General features: G+C 38.0%; 2 protein-coding genes across 2 annotated transcripts in view; one reads left to right on the top strand and one right to left on the bottom strand.

The window, feature by feature from the left end:
* hcn4 (hyperpolarization activated cyclic nucleotide-gated potassium channel 4) overlaps positions 1-15,282 on the bottom strand; it is a 53,934-nt gene extending 38,652 nt beyond the window's left edge. The window contains exon 1 of the mRNA XM_026293835.1: positions 14,591-15,282. Coding sequence (XP_026149620.1) covers positions 14,591-15,276 — 686 coding nt within the window. The 5' untranslated portion in view covers positions 15,277-15,282. The remainder of the gene's footprint in view (positions 1-14,590) is intronic.
* Positions 15,283-20,429: 5,147 nt separating this feature from the next.
* Positions 20,430-26,482, top strand: rec114 (REC114 meiotic recombination protein). Its single transcript, XM_026294230.1, has 6 exons — positions 20,430-20,513; positions 22,067-22,156; positions 24,433-24,516; positions 24,818-24,970; positions 26,054-26,128; positions 26,318-26,482. The coding sequence occupies exons 1-6, from the start codon at positions 20,430-20,432 to the stop codon at positions 26,480-26,482; spliced, it is 651 nt and encodes a 216-aa protein (XP_026150015.1).
* The last annotated feature ends 107 nt before the right edge of the window (positions 26,483-26,589 follow it).

The following is a 26,589-nucleotide window of genomic DNA, read 5'->3' as shown; positions in this document are numbered from 1 at the left end:
CTGTAGAGTACAGCAAGTAATTACTGCTCTTTCACTTGCTTGTTGCAGCTGATGTCTATTGATTTCATGGTTCATTCACTGTCTGTTGAAGTAAATAACTCTTGGGTTTACAATCAACTGCTGCTTTTGAGGATCATGCGGCCTGATCAAAAAACTACAATTAGTCCAAGTGAAGACAACAAAGCAATACGAAATCATACAGATAACATTAACCTGGTAAATCCAAGGTATCTTCCATTGTTTGTTTGTTTTTGTTTTTCACTCAAGATTTTCTTGATAGTCAGGGCAATTTGAATTTTAAGCCTGAATCTATGTTCTAGACTTCACATCACTTTGAATAAATATGTTACAGCACAAATCATGCAGATGTTTGAATTGTAATGCTCTTGGAATTCACTTTCACATCTCACACACATCCATACATAAACATAGGATATATAGACACACACATCTCAGCTCCATGTCTACTGCACACACAGAACCAATTCAGCAATATAATTGGAATTCTTCAATGCACAAGGATATGTGCTATTCAAGCAGGGTCATATTTAGACAGATCTCTCTACCGCTATGTTTGCTTATACTGAAAGAAGATAAGATGCTTCAAAGAAAGAAAAACACAAACATAGGTAATGACATTTGACCTTCAGACTGTCACGCATCGCAATACCACAAAAAGCTGGACAGCCTGTGCATTAGTATAAGCTACACAGCTTACTCTTAGGATATAAGGTTGACAAGGTTTACCACCACTGAACTATGATGATCTATTACTGTTTCTGCAACAGATGCAAATCAGTGGCTTTGTTTTCCTATTCATATGAACTGAGATGACTCAGCTACACATAACGTATTTTCATTTTGACAGGGCAAAGTCTGTGTTGTCGCATTTCTCCAGCTTCTTACCACAAACCGATAATAGTACCTTTCCAGTTTAATGTATTTTTTAAATAAAATAAATATTGTGAAAATCCATATCATCATTAGTCAGATGAAGCCTGAGGACATCCATAAAATAAATATTGTGATTAATACTACAGTAATTTGTGACATGAAAGCTTAGCATGAAGCTTAGTATGAATAATTTCATAGAGCTCCTGATTCTGTGTGTTTTTGTGTATATATGTAGACTGGGTTTTTCCACGCACAATTGTGTGCATGCATATGTAACATAAATGCCTATGAATCCGCCTCTTTGCTCTTATGGTTGCCTTCTAATGAAGGTCAGACCACCCAACCTAAACATAGCATCCAGGATCCATTATACAGTGAGAACAGACACAGGAGAACATTCTTCTATAAATACAGCAATAAGTTACTAGTGAGGGATATCAAATTTGTTAAAATCTAGGTTATAATTAGATTACAGATAAGTCTATTAAACCTATGATAGCAATGAAATACTCTTCATTACAAAAATACATTGTATAAAAAATACGATAAGAAATGCAGCTAAAAAGTACTCAACTGTGCTGAAAAGACACAAAGAAAATTTTCAGAATGAGGCAGAGAGAAGCAGAAAATGACTGTAAACACTGAGAAAGAGAAGCAGCAGAATAGCTTACACCTAACTTGTTATGGTGCTGGAAGTTCACTGTACTGATGAAGGAAGCCCTGACATTTTGGTCTCTGGAGTGACAGAACCACAGCCCACTCCGCTCTCCAGTGGTGTGACCAGGGACAGCGAGAACATGTTGTCACCCTCAGAGTACATCTGACTACACGATAAGCCTCTTTCATTCTCCTCACCCTGCCAGCCAAGTTACCTGAAAGGGACTGTGAGAGCCTCCACAAACATCCCAGGATGGATACAGACTTTCCTTTTAGAGTAGCCTACATATAAACTGAAGAGGTATAGGGGATACAAGGGTGGGGAACATAGTATATCATTTTATGTATGCAGGGGATATATGCACAGCATATGTTTACATTGTGTGTACTTTTTTTTTAACATTTGTTTTGTAGAGATGTCTGTCTGTTAAGTACCATTCTGGGGGAATAATGGCATCACATGCAAGCAGATTGTCTACAGGGGCAGACAGCATTTAACAGTGTCTCCCTATACTCTGCACCATGTTGACTGCATGGGAACAGCAGAAGAGACTACACTATCATGAAGGCACCAGTCAACAGTGTGTGCTGTGTCTCTAAATGTGACTGGCTGATTATTAAATGACTGAATTTTGTTGACTGTTTTTGCATTAAAAAGTGGTTTTGAATAATTTGTTTGATTGCTGTGTGTGTGTGTGTGTGTGTGTGTGTGTGTGTGTGTGTGTGTGTGTGTGTGTGTGTTCACTCCTATTTTCCCTATGCAGATTTGGTTGCGTTACAAAGGGTCATTATATGCCTGACAATTATGAATCATAATATGTTAAATATTAGCTGTACAACTCATTGTTTCATTTTGATCACCACATGCATTCATTCATGTTAGGTTTGTGTAAATGTCAGTTAATCTATTGTAGGACAAGCAGTATTAAAGGTAAATTGTGTAAATTGGTCACATTTGGTTTGGTCTAGCATATTGCACTGGCGCATTACTACTATGACTTTATTACTTATCTTCCTGAGTGTGACTATGTATGGGTTTTTTTGCATTAGTGTCTATATACAGTATGTATGGTTTCCTTTGATATACCTGTTTGGTGGTGACTTCTGATTTAGCTGCATTTAAGCTGCAAATTGTTATTAGAGCACAAATTAACTGGTTCTAAAATTCATTTATTCAAGCAATCACTGACAGATAAACATCCTCAAAGTATTTTTTAAATTAATTAATGAGGTAGAGCCACACCAGAGGGAGAAGTGGTCTATAATAAAACCTGTCACACTTAACAGGAGAACATCTGTACCAAAAAAAATAAATAAACTAAAATAAAAAACCTGTGTATTGCCAATTAAAGTGCAGCCCATTAGTTTTAAACAAGGCAGTCTGCAAACAGCAAGATTTGAGTGTCTAGGAGAAAAAAAAAAAAAAAAAAAAATCGGTAAAATCAGGTTAAAAGTGTTAATCCTATTTGTGTTGTCATCTGCTCCTATGAACTGTCATAACGGCACTGTCTTTGCTAAGCACAGCCAGCAGGCACGCTGCAAGCACATCACTTACACTGGGGCTGTGCAACCGCAGGTGGCTATATTTAGGTGAGACATGCTGTTTTATGAAACCTAGGTTAAGAAGATTTTATTAGAGGTAGAGGTAAATCTCCCCTACCCTAAGAGAAAACAGAGGGGTTTGCAAAGTACCTTCATAGGTGAAAGGAGAAGGAAAATCAATGAGGCAATCGTACTTAATATTGCTAAAGGAGATCCAGAAAAAGAGATTACAAGTAGTTCAACTGGTGGGACAAGTAAGGGAACAGCATATGATTTTTCTTTGACTTCTAAAGCTCTATTTGGATCTGTTATTAAACTCAGCCAAGACAAAGACAATGCCTTGGATTGGCTGTATGTGCCAAACCCACATCTGTAGAAGTAAAAGACATTTTTCTGACAGATAAAGCTCAGACCCTTTACAAGAAAGCAGTGACCAGTTTGTTCCCTAGACTGCCCACATTGTGGTTGTATTCTTCAGCCAACCAGCCAAGTTACCCTTTACATGCATGCCAGATTGTACAACACCACTGGCTATGAGACCCCTAAATTTGAAGAAATTCCCTCACGATATTCACGATGTCACGTCCATGTGTCCACAACCATGAGGCCACTGTGACCTTGACTTCTGACCACCAAAACCTAGTCAGTTCATCAATGAATCTGAGGGTACAATTGTGCTAAATATAAAGAAACTCAACCTCCTGACGTAATGCATTTACAAGAATGAAACGTATGGATGGACAGATGGATGGAAAACCCAAAAACATGATGGCTCTGGCCTTGGCTACTGAAGAGGCACAGAGAAGGGAATACACACCTGCCAAAATTCATAACATAAGAACGATGCCACACAAGTGCCCTCACTCTAAAATCAATTGACAGGTCTGTCAAAGCAAAGAGCATGACTATGATAACAGCAAAATCTGTGTTATTAGATTTTATATTAGGAAGCCTGTATGCTAGCCAGCCTAAATTTTCAGTTATGATTATCTGACAGAAACAGCACGAAAATATTCTATCTATAAGTCTAACTCTTTGATTGTCAGTAAATGTATTTCATATGAATGTGTGATTTTTGGTTAATTTGAAAAAACGTAATTTTATTCTTTTTTAGCATTTATACATCATAGGTGCCATGATATAATGCCAAACTCTGTCTCTTAAACATGCAGACATGTTATTTTGCAAACCTTCTTAGTCAAAATTCTCAACCAATGGTCTGATGGAAATGTAAATGGCTCAGTGCTATAATAATCTTTTCACTTCAGTGATTAGGAGGTCTGGATCCAGACTAGCCATTTTAGGGAATCTGAATGCTGTAGCATCAGTCCAAGACACTTAAAAATATCCCCAATGTCCACTGATTGAAAGAAGCCCAGCCTAGACTCTGATGTTTGAATAACTCAGACATGTGCACTTAAGAGCTCTGACTTAATTATGAAATCACCAGAGTCCCTCTGCAAATTGACCAGATGTAATCAGAGAGCCCCGCTGAGAAGAATGCTGTATTTCCTGTCTACTTTTCAGTACAAGTGGGATCTTTTCTTCATGTCCTTTTTGGCTGTTTCTGGAGAGGCTCTGTCTGGTACCAAGGGGCTACTCAGTGTTCCTGTCCTTGTCTCTGCAACCTCTCAGCGTCCTTCATAGCTTCCCAGAGTACAATCTATCTGCTCCAAGGAACACAAACTGCAGTCAGAAAATGCCTTCTGAGGGGAGACAGCAAACGCCAGCGCTATCAGTATGCATTTATCATGAACTACCATGTACCTCTATCTGCGCTCCAGCATTGTGGACTGTCATCCTTCCACTAATTGCACCTGTGTTTTATCATGATGCCTTTTTATCACTCACAAGGTCCTTAGGGTCATGTCAAATAGGGTCCCCTGTCAGTCAGCCATAGAGTGAGACGGAAGAGGTACTATCCAGTGCCTCACAGATTAACTTTAAAAAAAAAAAAAAAGTATCCTAGCCTGCTGCCTTGATGGACTGAACAAAGATGGACCAATGGTTTTTCTCGTAACACAGATGACATGCTAAGATAATGTAATGATTTTTACCGGGCACTGGTCACACTGTAGACCGTCACCTCATGCCCTTGCTCTAGGCTGAAACAGTACTGGGTCATTATCTTCATCACTTCAGGTGCTGCAATCAGCAAATGGAGCGAGCACAATGAAAGCCTTTTCTATTTATCTCCAAAATGGTGATCTAAGGTCAAAGGTAAGAGGAAGAGTAAGAGAATGAAAAGAAAAAAGGGTGGGGGGGGGGAGAGAGAAAATGTGCAGAAAATGAGACTCAAGGCACAACCAACAGAGGATGACAGATCCATGTCTGGACAGAGGGGTTATCTCTTTATGTTCCATACTACAGTTATATAAACAAATAGTTTTTTTTTTGTTTCTTTTCTAGAATCGCCATCAAAAAAGGATGTAAAAGGGCAACAAAAAAATAGAGGAAAAAAAAAAATACCCATAATAACACAGCCAAGGCTGATGGAAACCCTTCACTATGAAGACACTCTGAGCATGAAATTGAATCAAATTGGAGAGGAGATGTGGTTTATCTGATTTTTGCTGGTCTGTGTGAGTAAGCAAAATGGGAGGCTTATCTGACTGTTAAACCAAACAGGGCAGGATTTATCATGTTCATTTGTTAGCTCAATAACTTCTCGATTGTACACGCTAAACGGGGTCAGAAATTTGATTTAAACACACTAACTTTGCTGCTGTGTCCCTGTTCAATCAAACACTGGGTAACATGGCACAACTGAAGCTGGTGCAACACAAAGAAGACATATGACTATGGAGATAGTGAAGATAAATCAGGAGCCACCCCAGCCATGGCAGGGTGGGAACAATTTGTCTCTCACCACTACATGTCTCATAATCCTGCCATTTGTCTCAGTCTTCTAGACACACAGCGTGTGGCACGGCCAGGCCAAACACATTGATCCAGGGAAATATTTCCTGTGAATCATGGCTGCCGCACACAGAGTTCTTTATTCAGCGCACTGGACTCTGGTCCTCTCTGAGTGGAAACCCCACTGTTTCCAAAGAGGTTTAGCCTTCAATATGTTCTGACAGCAATCACAGCCCTGTGCAATCACAGCATATGGCACCCACAGGTGAATTATGAGCAGATGGTTTGAATGATCATTATTTGAGCTACTATTTGAAGTTACACTGAATTCTTACTGTTCATGATTTGATGAATTACTGTTGCACTTCAGTTATATTACAAAGACATACTGTTTTGTGCAATTATATTCTTTGCAGTTTTCCACCCATTATAGTTCCTACATTACAAAATAAAGGTAGGAACAAGTTGAATAGAAGAACTACTCAGGTGTGAAATTCATTTCCCAATATTAATAGAAATATAATAGAAATATTTTGCCATGACCAATGTATATTGCTATTTACTACAAAGTCACATACCAAATAATCAAAATGATGCAAGCATGAAAGTTAATTTTTAATATGAACCTGCACTATCAAAGTAATGTTAAATCAAGTTCTACTTACCGGCTTTTTTATGAGATTTCAACTACACTTCATGGTTTTCATCAGAAAATTTAAAATTTGTTCAGTTGTTGCAGTATTAAACTACATTTTTAAACTATAGGTAGCTTGAATTTTGTAATTTGTCTTATAAAACACAATATAATGTGAAATGAAAAACTTACAGTCCATAAATGTTAATACTGAATTAATGACCAGCCCCAGTATATATTAATTCATTGTAGAGGTCATTCACACTGCTTGGATCAACCTCCCAGAGGAAAGATAAGAAAGAGCACATTTTAGTCTTTACATTTAAATATAAAGATAAGAGAGATGTACAAGTGTGACATACAATGGCAGCCTTGGAATGTACTGTGCACTGTCACAGGTAGGACTGATTATTGCTTCTGGCACATTGTGCTAATTGGCTCTGAACCTAATGGAAATTGCCAGTGAAGCTGACTTTATTATGGTGAATGTCTTATGTTATATTCATGTTAGTGTTTCTCATATTGTGTCCACCCCCTGGAGCAACATATCAGTTCCAGTTTGACATCTTGGCCATTTCCCATCTAGGATGATTTGAAAAAAGCAATCCAATTTCAGAGGGACAAGGGGTCCCCACCTGGGACAGAGGAAGGTTTTGAAAAGGCCAACCTGTATGTGCTAGATATAGCTGAATCTGTGTGAGGAAGAATGTGCGGGCTGAGGCTGCAGCATGCATGCAGAGGTCAACACGTGGGAAGTTGTGATTTATTTATTTTTACAGTGTTTACATGGTACTTTTTCAGGCAGTTTCAAGCACTAGTCTTTAAGCATATCACCTTTAAACATTTTAATGGGTAAATCAGCGTCAAGATACAGCTAGCGATTAATACTTCAGGTTATTTTAACCTACATGGGATCTAAGGCTTTGGCTTATTTCAGACCATTTTGCACCTCAGGTTAAAAACAGTGATGCCCTGCGCTACAATATAGTATTAGTTTGAATTTTGGACCAGATTGCCTTTGTGTTAAAATTAGTAAATCCTCTCCATCTGGCTCCTAACTAAACAAGAACAAAACAAGGGTAGCTGCAAACAGTATTTCAACCAGGTCTGTGTGTGAATAGCGTGCCTGGACGTTGAATGGAAGACATCAGAGAGAAGCGATAACATACATGAAGCATTTTAACCGAAGCTATCTTAATTATTCATTCCAACCACGCTGACAGTTCCCATAAAATACAGCATGCTGTGTTCCCCTGATTGCTGGCAACCATGTGATTTCTTGTTTTTAAATGTTTTTCTTTTTCATGTGCAATCAATTCTTTAGTAAATACACACTGACTAGTAAAAGCACTAATAGCAGAGAGAATATTCTTTAGTCTGGTTATCAATTAGGCAATTATGCAGAAGCCTGAATCACAGCAATACCCGTAATCAAAATAAAGAATGGCCTCTTGGGTATCACTGAAGATTACACCTATAATCTGTATTTATGTTGATTACTTTTTCGAACAGGACTGATTACATGTCAGATGTCAGGGTGAAATGAATACAACGTGTAAAATGAGATTTATAACCAATTTGGATTGAAAATATTTGTCATTGTGCTTTAGGCCAAAAACGAATGGAGTACGATTCACTGTTAGATTCAGTGCTTATCTCCACTTTCGTCTGTGAAGTTATCTAGAGGTTGAGTCATGGCACCTGGACTTCTAGTTTTGGACTCCACTTTCCTACAGTTTGGAGGAAATTGGACAATTTGTAATCAATCTTTGTAGAATTCACCTGTTTAGAATTACGAGGCTCCATCTGTAACCTCTTCCCTTCTCAACTCCTCCACATCATGAGCCAAGTGGGCAGGTGAAGTGAACAGTGTCAGTCCACTGTATGAAGAGAGCAAACGCACTTTGCTGCACACTCCTCTCTTCTCCAAAAACAAGTTGTGGTGCTAAAATAAAGCTGTCACATTGCCAGAAGCTGTAAGTGTCAACAGCAACACAGAGAGGTCTACTGAGGTCATTGTCAGTCTAATGTCACACACAAGGGTTTCAAAAATAAAAAAAGTGATAATGAAAACAGTAATGATATAAATAAACAAGCAAATAATTTTTGATCTTCTAGCAACAACCCTGAAATGTTGAGATACATGAAACTGGAATACAAAAATTACTTCTGGTCAGCAGGACAATAACCACATCTGCCCAGGGCAAGAGAAAAAAAAAACATAGACACCGATATGTGTTAAAAAAGGAAAAACTTGGGCGACTAGTGCTGTGTATCCACCTGGAGAGATTGTAAATTGGTGTTGCAGCTCAGAGTATGGTGGAGCAGGAATGACACACACTATTACATTCGTCAGGTGACCAAAATACGTCAAGCACAGCAGTTGGGTGACATGCAGCATTTAATGGAAAATGTTTCCAGCAGGCTCTCCCACTTTCAAAATGTATATGATGTCCAATCAATCAATATAATCTCACCTTGAGATTACCACCACTTTGCCAAGGTTAAACTCAGATCGCTACCTAATACATAAAGTTGAATTAAATGATATATTGGGGTTTGAGATGGGGTGGGGCTGGAGAATCAGTGACATGCAAAAGAAAAAAAAAAGAAATTCTTTAACACTTTCCTTATTTCACACTCCTATACAAGTGTGCCTGACAAGGTCAAGCAGTACCGTTCATTCATTCTGACACTATGACAGGCAACCTTCCACCCACTGGCCAGTCAATTCCTCCCTGGGCTACCTCCATTAAATAAATTGTACTGTAATAATCTCTTGGCTCCTAATATTCGTGGATGAGCACAGCAGCCTATTTTGATTACCCCACTTTCAGGCCCAGCCAGAACCATCTGTAATCCCCATGTTTTACCCTCACTACATTAAAGGAGGATTTATTTATTGTAGACCGAAAGGAATAGATTGTCATTCATCCTATCCTCAAGCCTTTTTCCCCACCTCCCCATGCAGATTAGCACTAGAGACAAAAAGACATGGTCCATGAGGCACAGGTTAACACTTGTGTGGACTCATTTCATAAATCTTTGTTGTTCTCATATGGCTTTTGTTGTCAGTATCATTCATACTTGCTTCACTCAAAAACTGTCAAAGCTGTTGGTGTTGTGAAGGCCCAGGCTTTACATTTGTGTACTGAACTTCCAGTACCTCATCTTGACCTTTGTGTAACTCTCACACAGACTCCTGGCATACCCAGTGAGAAGGGGAATCCCCCTTGTTGCAGTCGTGTATGTTTCTCCATCTCATTTTTCACTGAATCCACTTATGGCAAACTGGAAGGCCCACGAGGCCCAAACAAATCAATAGCTAAACAGACTCTGAAATCAACCGTCATCAACCTGACTGAAAGAGTTTGCTGTTATTTGAACTAATCCCATGTGGTTAGTGCACTGTATCCTCAACAAAAAGCCCGTAAACTATTAGTCATTGATAAGGATTGTAAACCTAGGGTGCATAATTTGCGCAGGACCTAAAATATCTCAAAATGACAACATCATATCAGAAACAAAGAAGTAACATAAACACCTTCAGGAACCCCATCCACAGTTTCATTTAATCAACACTTTGCCAAAAGTCACTTCCCTTAAACTATATCCCCCCAATAATATTGCATATCTGCGAATACATCTACTCTACTCTCCTTTAATGCATTCTCTACAAAAAATAAGAGGAGCAACATTGTAAGATGTGTTTTAGGAGGATTTATTTTTGCCACTGTTTAGGTAAATGTCTTCTGGGAAACAGAACTGGATGTGTGGGAGGAATAAAAGGCTGTTTAAAAAAGTGGACTTTACAGAGGGGATGGAAGGATTCGCCTGACTGTTGCAAAGGGATTTAAATGACTGACAGAAACTGCTGGACAGCTGACCCCCCTTCTCTGATAGTGTTGACAATGCACTTCTAAAGGGAAAAGGGGGACTTCATTGAGCTTTCAGTCCAAAAAAAAACAAAAAAACAAAATAAAAACTAATGCATAACATCTTTTCTATCTCTCCAGGGAAATGTGGAAGATCTTCCAACAGATGTGTCCTTTGGGCTCAGAATCACAAGATAATTAAAAGGCACTTGACAATCAGAGGGCTGCATTCTAATATTGCACCACATCATTTGTTTAGAACTTTGTACAATACTGGTGCATTGATAAAATCCAATTCAAGGGGTCTGTGCAAACAGGACAAAAAAAATAATAATAATAGTAATCACCTGGTTTTCGTCATGTCAAGATAGAAGATTCTTTCAATAGTATGTGAAGGGTATCATTTTCTCAGTCAAACAGGGAAATATTTTATTATCTTGAAAAGGGGTATAAATTTGCTATAACTTTGATCAGCCTCTGTTTATGACCAAAGCTATTCAGTGTTAATATGTCATGGCCCAAGATACGGTATAAAACTTTTAAATTTCACAGTGGAGAAAAGTAAAATATGAGAGTAGTGCAGAAACCCAACAGAAACATCCAGTGAGAAGCAGATAAGAGGTGTACCATGAAAAAGAGATCTTGCTCACAATGAGATTGACTGGTAAAATAAAGGTTAACTAAATAAATAAATACATACATAAAAGAGAGGGCAGTATCTCAGCACCAATTATGAGTTTGGTTCAATAATCCCAACAAACCCCCACAGATTTTTTTATAGTCACCGTGTGCTTAAGAACAGTAATAATAATCCTTATTTAAATGACCCCATAGCAATCATGTTGTTGGAACGCCTGTCCCCTTTTGTGCTGTAGATGTCATCCTCTGGTTAACTGACCACATCTGCTCAGTGGAAGATGCTTGTTCAGAAAAGAAGGAGGCTGTTCAGCTTTGGATCTTGAAATGAGACTCTAGATTGGATTATGATGCCATTTTTAATCCTGTCTTTTTCCCTTGCAAGATATCGCTCCTCCCCTGCTTCTTAGCATTATACAATACTTGACAAGAGGAGATTTTGCTGAATTCTTGCGCAGTGATGACTATGTGATTCCTTGTGACACTCTAATTTGAGCTTATAGTGCCAAAGCTTTGATGCAGACATGGGAATAAAACTTTTCGTCACAGAGACCCTTCTCGTTTCCAGGCCCATTAATAAAGCCCACTCATCTCCTTGTGTACTTTAATTACACCCATCTTGTCCTGTCTGATCCTGATTTTGGAGGAAGTGGGCGCCCAAGTATTATGTTTCTCCTTCAGCTCATTAAAAATAAAATATTAGCTGTAACTCATCTGCACAGACTTTGTTGACTCACTGACATAATGTACTCTCCATCTCACAAAGAGATGGGTTGCAAATTTTATTTAAAGATAAAAAATAAAAAAGGTGTCATATACCGTACAGTATGCTGACTTTATTTAGTAATGGGCCTTTAGCTAACTTCCACTCCACATTTATAAGTTAGAGTTATAAGTACATGTACTTTATCTTTTTCCTGTTTACCAGAGAGAAATGTACAAGAATCTTTTCACCTAGGCCTACGGTGTTAACTGAGGGACAAACTAAATTTTTACACTCCTGATTGAGTGCCACATCTGTGGTTTTAATTGTAGAGTTGAGTGATTATGTAATCATGGTGTTGAGTGCTTGAACCACAAGCAAACTGCTTTCAGATCACCAAAATGCTTAATTATGGTAATATACAGCATCTACCCTCAGACCCCGAGCAAGTGGGTGGCTAACCTAATTTTTCAGAGCACTTCTCTCCCTGTGCTTTTCATTTATCTTTTTTTTTTTGGTACATTTCACTCAGAGATTGAATCTATTTCACCAAATTCAGAACAGAATAAATTTCCCTGTTTTAGCATCTTAACTGATGGCTGGTGCCAAATATTTGACCTTTCAGTATCAGGATAGTCACCCTAAGCCCCAAATCACCCTTGCTCATGACATTTAACATAGTGAGTAAGAGAGCACAGGGAGTCACAGGAAACGCAACCAGCTGAGAGAAGCAAAAATGGCAAACTATCTAATACATGTCTCACTTCCTAATGGTGATCTGATCAAACTTGTGTGTGGATTAGGAAATGGGAACACAAAATCACTTTACTGTATTAATGTTATGAGCATAACACCAATATGCTTGGAATGCACGGTACAGGTCTATAGTCATTTAAAGGTTTAGAGTAATCAAACACTGACAAAATACTATATAGAGATAAACAGATTCTTAATGCAAAATAAACCAATCACAGATTTGAAACACAACAAAGTTAATCACCTGGGTCTGACTGTACTTCAGTAAAATGTAATGTTTCCTTTAGTGCATAAAAAATCCTTTATTTGTTGTACAGATGTCTCTCTGCTCTCATTCAGTCTACCTCTCATTCATACATACAAGTTCAATACTTTTCATGACAGCTCGAAACAGCAGATATAAGGGTCCATCTCAAATCCAAAATTAAAGAGAAAAATCTAACTAAAATAGTGTTCCTTCTCTCAGAATGAAGATAATTTCTATTCTAGGAAGAGTCTTATTTAGCCATTGCCTCTGACACCTCAGGCACCTCAGGCCTGCACCCCTCACACTACAACTCACATGTCTCTCAAAGTCAGACATCTTGTTCTTAAGGGAGAGAAAAACACTTCTATGATAAGTCTCTATATCACAAGGCATTAAACCATTACAGCCAATCAAACACCATGCAGGTTAAACAACCTTCAGGAGAAATTTGATCATCTACAGAAAAACAAATGTCTACACAATTTAAATGACAGATAGTCGACGCACTGGTGATCTAAATGCCAAGGCAGATGCAGCTTGTAATGAAATAGTTTTGCCTGGATTATTAAACTGTGGAAAAAGCTGGGGTTCATTACCTACTGATAATGCAAACAATGAAGGTACTAGAGGCATTTTTGTTTTTAAATTCAACTGTATGGACTGGAGAAAGCAAATTATAATCTTATATACATGCTCTTCTATAGCGTGTATTGTTGGTACAGTATGTTCAAGCCACAGTATTACTGTTTTTGGTAAAAAAATAAGTGCAGACAAAGAGCTCACTGTCATCTCTTGCAAATTTGACATCAGCAATTTTAAAAATCCATATACGCAAGTATCCATTTGAATAAAACATTTTAATTGCACCCATACAATGTGTAGTAACCATTTAAATTGTTAAAAGTGAGGACAAATAACCTTAAATCTAACCTTTTCCCTGTTAAGAGCCTCTGTGTGGCCATGAAATTGATGCATATGGTCAATAACATGCTCAAGGGCACTAACAAGTAATCTGTAGGACAGAAAGCATGCTTATTCTCTATGCGGACTACATTCAGGTTTGCTGCTGTATTTCGTCAATAGACAGCACTGTTAACTGCAGAATGTGTGGATCAATTAGAAAATTACTCAAGACTTTAATTCAAATAAAACACTTTAAAACTGTTGCTTTTCTAAACACTGTGTATAAAAGAAAAAAAAAAGAAAATCAATATGCCATGCTACAAAGCATAATGTGAAGTGAGTGCCTTATCACTAACCCTGATCAATGATAAATTATATACCTCTAGCACACATTTTCTCAAATAAAGGAGAAGCAATTAAAGGGATTCAATTATGAATCTATTTGGATAACAGCTGTCCAATATAAGAAAATTGGCACGAAAGTAGCAAAGGTTATTTGTGGACTGTTTTATAAAAACATAGTGTGTCTAAGGATCTCCTAAGTAATCAATAGAATTTTTCGGTGGTGTTATAGCCCAGAAAAGAACTTATTAATCAATATACAAATTAGAAAATTGTAATGATTTTACAAGGCAGAAAAATAAATTGATCTGACTCATGACTTTGATTTAATGTACTGTTTTATCATGAAGGAGTAAGATAAGTGGTGGCCCCCTGAATTAAAAAAAAAATGAATGGGCGCTCTTAAGGTGACGAATGTCCTCGTGAATGATAAATTGAGAAAACATCTGGGCCTGGGCCTGTGCAAAGCATCGACGTTTACGTGGCGCTTCATTCTGAAGCTTTTGTTGTTTGGACAACATGTTTGCAGCGTCTACATTTACCTGAAATCACTGTAGGGGTGAATTATCCAAAATCCGGCGGATTTTACCCGCTCTTGTTCCCGTTCAACCGCCTTTTCACTTCCAAACATCCTCAGGGAGAACTTGTTGACCCCTGGCTGAAGCATTGCTCCAAACTGTCTGTGTATGAACCCTGCTTGGTATAATCTCTCGTCGTCAGGAAGAATTTGATCAATGCCATCTAACTTTATAAACCCTGACTGCTGGTCTGGGCAATCGCTCTGGGTGCCACCGCCACCGCTGGCTCCTTGCGCGCCCTGATCCGGCGGTCCGTCACCAATGGCTCCAGGGGGGCTCTCCTCGCTCGGGGTGACATCCCCCTTAGTGATGAGACGCCTCTCCTCCGCCGAGTCGGAGTCGTGCACATGCCGACTTGTGATGGACGAGAGACTGCCTCGAAACCTCCGGCAATCTCCATTTGAGCTGGTTTTCATCGGTCTCCCTATGTCCGTCTCCATGATCACCGACTCCCCACTTTTGGTCTCCCCGATGCCTTTGCAGCTTCCCCCAGAGGTCGGCGACGGTGACGGTAGAGGCTTCATCCTAATACTCTTCCTCCGGGTGTCCTTGTCTGCGTCTTCTCCTTCGCCCATTATAGATGCTTTCTGTCCAATGTGCTGTGGCAAACTGTAGAGCCTTTTACGCATGGAGGAGTGCAACCTGTCCATTATGACATTGAGACACAGTGAAGAAAATGATATAAATCCAGATTGTTATGCTGGATTGTAACGATTATTGCCACCAGCCCCGCGCTCCCTATCTGTTTGTGAGCGCGATCAGTCTGGAGCTAATCTGAATCCCTGAAAGCCAGCTACACATGACATGGGCCGCCGTGGCTCTACTGAAACAGACAACAGATAGTCTTTTTCATACTCAGTCTACCTGACAGTTTGCATATGTCCTCACGCACAGCCTGGGCGGTCCACTTGGCCACTGCCTCCCCGATGTACATCTTTATGTCGTTCCGACATTGTGCGCAAAAGTGGAAAAAACTGCTTGAAAGTCACCTTAGCGTGACATGTGAGGGACGTGCCCACGGACGGTTTTTTATGAAGACGAAGGAAAGGTCATGCACGACGATGGATGCTCTTTTCACCAGATGTCTTACCAGCTGCCATCAAACAACGCGACAAAAATCATGCAAAATAGAGTAGAGCATTCCAGGGACCGCTGACATCAATGATCCATAGTCAGGATGCGTTTTGGTGAATTGTGAATATTCATGATGCTGATCTATTGGGTTGCCATAGGAGCGAGAACTGCAAATAAGCTCAGCCCACCTTGTTTAAAGGGGAATGCTCTTCCCATTCTTAAAACGGTCTCCTCTCAAGTTAAGGCTACAGGTAGGCAATGCAAACTCATTGTTCAGCTATGCAAGACTAAGGACTTCGCTAGGGAACACCAAGTAGCCTCGTTGTCATCAAAATGATCAGGCTGATCCGCTGCGTAATTTGCGCACACACATCAGATTCGTCTTGGCGAAAGGTATTTTACGAGACTCTCATTATGGCTATGCGAATGACATCTCAGATGCCAGTAAATATATATTTAAAAAAAAAACGTTTACGTTATCTTTTATATCATTTTAACCACAGTTATAGATTTGTATTTCACAATGTAACGTTTTACACAAGACTTTGTCCGTTAAATAACACCACATTTTATCTCTTTATTTTTGAAATATGATTTTTTTTCCTGTCTGGCCTGATAACACTGCCAATATACACCAAATTAATCAACCCTTTTCCACATGCATGTGAAAAGGAAGTACCTCTAGTGTCACTGGCTCGCATTTGAAGCATTTTTATATATATATATATAATATAAACTATACATAAAGTAAGGATAATGACAGTTTCAATGCAAGGTCATTTGCTTTCTGGAATTAATATGGTCATGATAAAAAAAAAAAGATCCTATAGGTTCTAACATATAAACACCCTTAAGCTTGGGCACCACAAATTTATGAATTTATTTTTCAGTGGTCTTTATAGCAAGATGCTTGACAAAAAGTCATTGAAAGATAGAGAACTATCAGAAATGCTTCCCTCCATGTTGATGGAAAAATGTAAAGAAAGTGTAATGCACAATTCCACAAGTGAGCACATCCTTCCTGGGTCCTAAAATTCCTAAATTACTACAGACATATTGGCCTAGTAGGTAGTAATTTAGGCAGAGTATGTTGTTGGCTGACTAAATAAAAAATGTAATACAGAATGCAAAGTTCACCTTTGAACATGCAGTCTCTGGAGGATCACACTGACAAGCTGATGAGCTGAACTGTAAAATGGTACACTTGGTTACAAAAATAAACAATAAGGGGCCTCAGTCAAATTTTTTTGTTTAATTTGTGGGTTTACAGCAGAATGTGAAAAAAAAAATTCTATCAGTTGACATATCATTAGCAGATACTCACAAATGTCAAAATCAGTATGTGCCTCATCCATTATCAGCTGGGCTTAAACCCCAGATGTACATCTAATTACATGTAATCATATTATAGTACATCTGGGGCTTTTTATTGGTGCCTGTATTAGAGTCACAGGTGGCTGTTAAACACAAATAAAAATTGAGCTTTGAAGAAAACCACATAGACAATGTGACAAATCTTAATCAGGGTGTGAAGACACTCAAATACTCCTCTATTCATCATGAAGGAAAAAATTAACCTGTTTTCCAAACTGTTAAAACAAAGACGGCATGATGTTCCATTGTTTGTACTGAGCAAAAAGAAATAGCTATAAATAGCTAAAGAACAGGAAAAATAATTTAATTATCTTGAACCTGGTATTACAAGGAGATCCAGTATTGGATCACTGTCAGTCACTGCTATAACTTTTTATGGCTGATCAAATGAGTTGTAACTTGAAAATCATATCTTCAGAGAGGAATATATCATGATTTTCAGGGAAAATGTAACATTATTAGGATGCTTTGGAACATATTTTAATCATGACTAAATCATTTATCAAAATGAAGGCATTTCTTTATACTGGCTCTTTCTTTACTCTTGTGTTTCTGTACTTACTGTTGCAAAAAGTTTTTTCCTCTCTTCTCCTCATCCCTTCATTTGCTCTTGAAATATACAAACCATCTGGGTTAAATATCTGACATTAAGCAGTGCTCAATCTTATTAAGTACAGTAGCCTAGTTAAGAATTACAAAATAAATGTGGTGGGAATACAGGTTAGGATATATTTATTTTATTTATATATATAGGAGATATTTTTATGCTAACTGTAACAAAGCAATAAAGCTCATAAACTAAAGGTTTAGAATGACTGTCGGCTCTAGCACAATTAATGCGCTGGTTTTATGTCCCACATAGCACAAGTGGGTGGTGAATTAATAACTGCTCAATGTTACAGTTTTATTCGTTGTTTTGGTACATTTCTCCAATCATTCTTAGGATTTGCAAAACAGTAAGTGCATTTCTCAGAACAATTCGTAAAAACAGCACCTCCCATGGATTACCTAAAGAAAAAAGCCAGTAACTTCCTCAAAATCCTCAGTTTAAGTCTCAAAAGTAAATATTGATGTCAATGAGCATGCCTGTGCCGTCACTATGACAAGTCCTGTTGTCATTGTTTACAAACAATAAGCACTATAGATATTATCTAATACAAATCATGGCTATGTTTTTAGTGACACTGACTGGCTGCACTTTTTCTATAAGACATATCAACTTCAACAGTATAAAGTTTTTAATTATGTATGCATACATGCATATATGTATACATCTACATGCATTAAAGTGAATTTACAGCATGTACATTTACTGTACACTGTGAAATTTGAGTGACTCCTGTACATAACATGAAGCCTAACAGTAAGTACACAGTACAGTTATGACTGATTAAGAATGTAGCTGTTCTCCCACCATTCAGTTGCCCTTTTGACCGGCCTCAGCAATTGTAATGCGATGATTGACAGCATGGTCCACGTGTGGCCGTTTCATCAGGAACTTCCACCGCTTCCTCTGTTTTGGCTTCCTGATCCCTCACTACCCAGCCTCAATCCTCTTCTTCTTCCCAATAGCTGACACTTTTCATTTCCTTGTTCTTCCATTGTCAGAAATTGCAACACAGTTGTACTCTGTGTATATACAGTATGCTTGACAACTAAAGGTTCATGAGATGCACCTCTGAGCTATTTTAGAAAACTGGTTAATCTAATGCTTCATACATTCCCCTGCATTACTGAAAGTCAAGATTCCCCTGAGAACAATTCATCAATTTAATAAAGGTCTAATAGAAATGTGACGAAATATGCTTGGCAGATTAGAACAACTGCTTCAACCATTTTGCCGGTACTGATTTCTGCAATGAACAAATCTTTTGGGAAGTAAGACTATTCAACAGACAACCAGTATAATACATGACATAGCATTAGCAATTGATAAGGAAGGCAGGCACAGCAGACAATGATGCATAATCATTTGCATGAATGTGCTAAAGGATTTGCAATGTGTTAAAAAGAAAGAAATTGTTTACATGACGCAAACAAGTGACTCCATGACACGGAGAATAAAAAAGTAGTTTTGAGAATTTAATTAATGTTCCTGGTCCTGCATAATACGTTTAATGTCAAATGCATGGATGGCTTACTGAACGGACCTACCCAGGGGACCAAAGTGGCAGGGGGGCCCCTAGACTATTATGGAGGGACAGCTCAACCTTTGTTGGGAACAGGGCTGCAACAAATCTAATTATATTATGAAATTTAAACAGATCTTACATTTTACTAAAATGGCGCTTGTTTACTAGAATTTCACACTTAAAGCAAAAGTGAGGAAGACCTTTGAAATGCGAATGTAAGACATTTTAATGCTAATTAAGGCCATAGTTTTATAATATGGAATTTAAGTCTTTTTAAGGATCCGCGGACACCCTGTCTAAGGAATTTGGACTGGACATTAGCTGGACTTTGCTCTTAAAAGCTCACCTGTAAAAAGTCTGGGGAGTGTTGCGGCACTCGTGTTGGACATAATGTTGGGAACACCAGGACATCTTCCAGTGGTCTGCAGGGGATTAGCAACCATAGTACATAGCCCACAGAACATATAGCAACCATAGTACATAGCAACCATCTACCTGCTTGTTCACCAGTATGGCCTGGCATGGAGTCAAATCCCCAGGCTGAATCAGTGCTTCAGTCCGCCCCTTGTGCGAGCTTCACTGTGTCTCCTGCTGTAGCTGCATGTATTAAAACAACTCCAGACTGTCTTTGGATGTCATGTGGATTGGAGTTTATGCAGAAAAACATTTAATCCATACCGACTCCAATCTGCGTCAGTCATCAGAACAGCAGTGTGTGTGACGTTTTCAGCTTCACAAACACAGTAGCTAATAAATACTAAATGTGCCGGGGGAATACAGACATGAAGCCTCAAAACAAGAAGGTAGCAACATTATCCACATAACAGTGTAGAAGTGATTTAATTGTGGCTTCTGCCATTTGCCTCTATGCAGTATCACTGTGCTGCAGCAAACACCTGCATCACTAGATCTAATTAATCCATAAATATATTCCATGCCAACCATTTCAATAATCGATTTTTATCTATAATATCGATTAGTTGTTGCTAGTTAGGAAGTCAATCAAATGACTACAAAACTAAAGTCCGTGGTCAAATGCAGCACATAAAGCTACTTACACGTATAAAATTAATTAAGCTAATCTCCATAATGCAGTTTGTGTATATATCCATCGTGGGTTAAAGAGGGGAGGCAAGCTAACCTGCTCATCCTGTGAGTTAGCCGGTCAGAGGTCGGTTACTTGGTTAGAAAATATCAAAGAAGTTGTCTGGTACTTACTGGAAATGGCCACCAGTCGGGGATGGAAGTTGAAACGCTATGGACGCTTCGTCCCAGGCTCCACAAAGACCAGGGGACACCCTTGGAAGGTGATGGACCTCATGCTAACGTTAGCTAGCTAAATAGCTAAAATGAATTGTTTTAATACTCCCAACTTAATCCCAGCCAACAGCTCCCGCCATTACAGCCAAACTGGTTTATTACATGATTATTTTAGTATGCACACATATGAATAAAACCAATTTTTTATTAGCCTACTAACTAATACAGGTTTTCTTGGAACCTAGCGTCACCTGCTAGCCAGCATGGAGTTTCTATTTAACCCGCTTGCTATTTTGAAAATCCCGGACGGATGTTGAGCCATTTTAAACATTAAGTATCTATGAAGTTAAAAAAAATTGTTATTTTAGCTCCCTTCCCAAATCGAAATTATGTTTAACCAAAAGTGTAACTGTTGTAAAAGGACGTGATTATAGCTTTATGTTCTTGTAAAATGTATAGAAAATACACATTTTACTTTTCTGTCAGTTTAACAATGATGGTAAATTCCTGTAATCTATTTACCTCTTCTCAATTCACCAAAAATCCACTAGCAGACATGTTATCAACAGAAATCTAAGGGATGTATGAGTTGAGATTTCATTCTGCACAGAGCACGTGTTTTAAGCATTGATTAGTCTTTTCTGTATTTCTTAAATAATTAAGTCATGTTTAGGACTTTGTCCAAAAAAGGTAAATGTCCCTTTCATTTTACAAGAACTCAAATTGGTGAGCCTGAAAATCCTTATTTTGGCTGAGTCAGAAAATGTGAAGGTATTCAGTTAAAATTAAGAAAAGCAAAAGAGAAAAAGTAAGGTTGTCTTTATGTGTGATGGAGAGAATTCATCGCCTGTGAAGACCTGTGTTTGACGCTTCACTCTCAAGTAAAGCGGTTTTACAGTGATTCCCAATCCTGTTTTAGATTCAGGTTTGGTACTCACACAGCAGTTCATATGAGAACAAAATAGCCTCTCCACAAAAATACATCTCGGTAAATAGACTGAAAATTCAACAGTGGCTTAATTCAAATATTGTGAAAAGATAGATATAGATATGTTTATGCTATTAATATATTAGTATCACATCATTTCTGAAAACATTAGTTCCACTGATGTCATTATTTACTTCTTTCCTACTTTGACTTCTTGGAAACTGATGAAAAAGGCCTGTTTGACTGTGGATTAGGTGCATCACGGTCATTTGTCAGCAACAATTAGGAAGTGTGGCTTTAATTATTGTGGCTTTGTTTTTCATTAACAGATTTGGACTGTAGATGGCAAGTTGGAGCTCTGTGTTTTGAATATATAAACAGTGATGAATTGCTGATAAACCAAAACCTGCCCACATTATACAGTAACTGCATGACAACTCTGAAAACAGGCCTAAAATAATAAGCATAACTCTACAAAGTATCGATTGGATTGACACTCCACCCATAGCACTTTATCACACTGCAATAAACGGTGCAACAAAGTTCTAGGCAATTTGTGAGCATTGAAATACAAGATTTTATCAGACTGATTTTATAATAAAAGCAAATTATTCCACACACTCTCCACTGAATAGTGCAACTTTTTAAAGAACATTCTTTTTTCCTCACCAGGTTTTTGAGGCAGATGGCATTAAACCTGAAATTATCCTTACAATTGTGGAATCAGGATACTTGCTGGTAATACAAGGACAGGAAAGCTTGGTAAGAGGACTATATGGCTTTTATAGCATTCCGAATGTGGGCGGTGATTTCATACAATACTTTCAATTCACGTCATTGCTGATTCTAGTTCAGCCAATTCACTATAGAGCCTTGGTGTCTTTCCAGACAAAAAAATCCTTTAAAAAAGATTTACTTGGGTTTGCATACAGTATATACCCTAAAAGATGAATAATTGAAGATTAAAATATAATTTAATGATAAAAATCAAAATATAATCTGTTTTATGAGAGATTTAAATCTCAAGAGGTAATCACTAGTTTAAAGGTGGTGTAGTAAGATGTTAGTTGTTCCTGACTCCTGTACAATGTTTCTACTCACAGGAACCTGACACATTGACTGAAAAGTGTTGCACTGTACCTTTACTAGGGCTCTAGGGAAATACTTAAAATCACTTAAGGCTTCAGCTGCAAATGTCATGCCTGGGCACTGCATATGTTTAATAAACCATACTTGTAATGGCATTTCTGCATGGGACATGATTTTGAAGAGAGTGGCAGAGAAGCAACAATACGTAACATTTACTGTATCACTTTGTATCTATTTTTATATAATTTATTGTCTTTACCAATGATTCAACGATTGGAAAATAAGAACATGAACAATAATTTCTGTTTGCACAAAGACTCAGCAGATTTTCTAGGATGCAAACGGGCAACATAAATTTGCTTTCCAGAGTCAGCTTCAGTGAAGATCAAATCAAATATTCTGTTGAAGAGCTTGACATTTCTGCTCAAGTCTCCTGGGACTTGACTGGATTATTTGGGTGGGTCAAGCCAAATGTCCCTCAGAACCTTCAGGGTAGACGTTGAGAATCAGTTAAAGAATATTACTGGGACAAACAGTAAAACCTCACAAAAATGCAAAAAACACTTCAGCCTTGCTAGATAAATTTTAAGTGACATTCAGGTTGGTTAATTTATATGTCTTGATTAAATATTTATTTGAAATGTCCCATGGAGCGTGGACTTCACATGTGTTATCTTCATTGTGTACTGGTTTGTAGCCAGCCGTGACACAGCAGAGTGTCATGTACGTCTTAACTCTACAAGTAGACCAATGGGAGTTGGACAATCAGAAAATAATTGCAAACTTTTTATTGGGTATCTGTTGCTGTGTTGAATTGTAAAATTGTAAAAATATAATAGGACTAGGTTTTTTTTCTTATTATTGTGGCCTTTAGACAAGAAAAGTTATTTTCCTGCCTTGTGGACAACAAGAATTTGACAGACTGCTCAGTGTCTCATTAATGGAGTTCTGGCAGCAGATATAGCTATCTTACTGCACCAGGGTGCCAAGCCAGACAGATATTCAGGTCAGACTGCAGAGAGCTTTCACCAAGGATGATAGACTGGACTATTATAGATTTGTGCAGTGAATGCTCAGGAGCCTTCAATAGAGACAGCTTAGGCCTATAGGCTGCTGTACATGATAAAGTCTCAATTGTCTTTGAATTCACCAGAAGTTTGCTGTATTATATGGAACCTCCAGACCTAACAGATATTACCCAACAAAGTAAAGTCAGTAATATTCAAGCGATAACTCTTGCATTCATTCTTGCTGACCTTGATACATACACGTGTCAAAGTCAAGGGAATTCACAGGGACTCCTGACTGTTGTTTCAAAGGATATTTCCTCGTTTAATGCTTTCATGATGCTTGTGGACACTACTGGCTAACATAAGAGTCCCAAACACTACCTAAACCTTCCAAAGGTGTTAGTTGCCATAGCATACAATTCCTATTATTTGATATCATCAAATATTAGTGAGTTTGTATAGAAGCTTTAAAAGATTAAGAGATTTTCCTGTCTGTAAACAATACACATGGTCTCTCTGTAGTTTATTTTCAAAATTAAAATAATTTTCCCCCTTAACCAGAAATATTTGATTGAGATGATAAGAAAATTATTATATTAGGCTTTTGTACACATTCGCTTGTTTGATTCTGTATGTGAAAAAGCTTATCATACGCCTCAAAGATGAGGCTCAGAGGTTACTGAGTAAATAGAGACCCCTGCAGGCAGTTTTAGGGAACTATTTTGTTCCATTTATGCCTGATAAAACTATAATATTCTACAATACTATTGTCCTCTAATTTTATCCAGTAATTCTCATGAGTGAATGAATGGAAGTTAAGCTGATTTTAATGACTGCAAATGAGATTATTTTTTATATTTTTAACATTTCAGTTTATGTAAATAAAAACAGTTTACGGTCCTAACTGCTAACCACATTTATTTTCCTCGGTTCTCTCAGGATACAGTCCCTTTGCTCTGTGGCTCAGATTGTCTCAAAGTACACCAGAAATCTGATAACCTGATGCTCCGACTTACTCTGAAGGTGCTGTCTTAATACTTTATTTTTCATTCCAGATCAAGAGCCCTGTATATATTACACCATAAAATGTATAAGAAAAACTACTACTACTATATATTAGGTTTTTTGTAGTGTTTCCAATTGTTGTTAAATTTGTTGCTCAGACATCACTTGCCTGAACATACAGTTCAGGTTTCCATGCATACCAGACCTTTTTTTTTTTCTATTTTAGTCACATGCTGATTTACAAATGCAACATGCAAAGCAAGTTATCTTTTAACTAGACTGACAGGCCCAGTTCAAATGTTTTTTTGGTTTTCTGCAGGGAGAGAGCCGCATGATGAGGATGCAGTTTGATGGAAGTAGCAAGGCAGAGGCTATAGAGGAGTGTTCAAGCGCTCTGGAAAAACTGATGGAGTACATGCCTGTCACTACTCAGGATGATGCCCCACTGCCTCCTAATCAGCCCCCCTCTGAGGTCTCTGCACCAGTGACACAGTTTGCCCACTTTACCACTCAGTAAATAAACTTTCTATACTGTAAACGGCACTGACAAACATATCCGATCATTGTATATTTAAGACGCACTGCCCCTAGAAATCCCTGAAATAGGCCTATGACATTGATGGTATCTTGAAGCTGAGAGTCAGGTTTGTGTCAACTACTGCTTTTTTTTCTTCCTGCCATAGTCTTTGTTTGACAGAAATAAGACATTGATCGCTTGTATAACTATTAATTATATTACAATTTATAAATTTAGAAAGTATATTAATTAAATGAGAATTGTCACCGTGCTGTGATCAGATTCATTAACAGTTGCAATTTAACCCTCACTAGATGGTGCTATTCACAATACTGTCTTATTCTCAGACATGACACTACAGCTACTGTAGGTGGAGCGTGATAAAACTATATAGTACATGTATCATTAGCCAATCACAATGCAATATATGGTGTAGAATACAGTATGCCCCACCCAAAACATGCCCAGAAAGGAATTAAAAACTGTAATATAATAAATAAATTAATTATACAATCATCAAAGTGACATGCCACTAAAGCCACAGAATAAAATCTTCATGTTGCTTTGACAGGTTTATTATTAATTATGAAAATATTTTTATCACAAAGCCAAAAGCTTAAAAAAAAGTACTATCAAAGCATTTATGAACTTAAAATTTACACTGTGGCGGTGACACAGGGATGACATTGTTGGTACTTTTAATCAGTTCTGCTTCATGACAGCACTTGCCTTTTACCCACTTTTAAATTGGATAACACTCAGAACAGTTTGTTAAAAAATGGATTCTGAGTAAAAATGAGCTCCATTGCTTCTTGTCTTCACAACATTTAACACAAAAGACTGAGAAAGGAAGGGATGCTCCCATCAGGTTGAATTTGACCTTTAGGGAGCAGACACTGAAGGAGTTCACAGTGAAGATGAAGGGGTTTTGAGAGATGGATATTTTTCAATTAGTAATGAAGCCATCGATTGGCATCTTAACCCTGTGTTGTCATGCCATAATTGTCAAATCGTTTTTCTTCTTTTGTCTGTCAACAGACTTGTCAGGTAAAAGCTGTTGGAGGTGAGCCTGAAGTTGCCCAAGGATCATTGTCCTTAAAGCGTCTTACACAGGTATTGTGCACACAGTAGGTTATGCAGCATAATTGTGAATGTGTTTATCTAATGAGCATAATGTTTATAGCAATTATTCCTGAGGTATGGGGTGTTATACATTCCTACTGTAAATTGTGAATGCTAATAGAGACTACTTAATTAATTTTGTCTTTTTTGATTTCACTGAAATATATGCACCTTCCATAGCACTTCTTGGGAGAGACTGCTGTGACTTTGCCTCAAATATATCACTACAGTTCTTTGGCACAAGGTGACTTGGAGCCCATCCTACGTATTTGTCTGTTGGACCCTACCTTCCCTGCATTTGTAGAGAAGGTGGAGGAAGAGCTAAAGAAATTGGTTCAAGAGTGAGGACTCCAGCTGGAGACAGAAGGTGCAATGTGTGTGTTTTTTTCCCCCTTATATAGTTTATGTATGCTGTCCATGGTGGTGCAGTGGTTTTTGCTGTGCTGTTTGAA

Source organism: Mastacembelus armatus, chromosome 3, assembly GCF_900324485.2.
Source record: "Mastacembelus armatus chromosome 3, fMasArm1.2, whole genome shotgun sequence".
In the NCBI taxonomy this organism is placed as follows: domain Eukaryota; kingdom Metazoa; phylum Chordata; class Actinopteri; order Synbranchiformes; family Mastacembelidae; genus Mastacembelus; species Mastacembelus armatus.
This window is presented reverse-complemented; position numbering and strand designations above follow the sequence as displayed.

Coding starts and splice junctions, on each gene's coding strand:
- rec114 (XM_026294230.1), top strand. CDS start 20,430: ATGGCCACCAGTCGGGGATGGAAGTTGAAACGCTATGGACGCTTCGTC. Junction 20,514..22,066: donor CCAGGGGACACCCTTGGAAG/GTGATGGACCTC, acceptor TTTCCTCACCAG/GTTTTTGAGGCAGATGGCAT. Junction 26,129..26,317: donor CCTTAAAGCGTCTTACACAG/GTATTGTGCACA, acceptor CACCTTCCATAG/CACTTCTTGGGAGAGACTGC.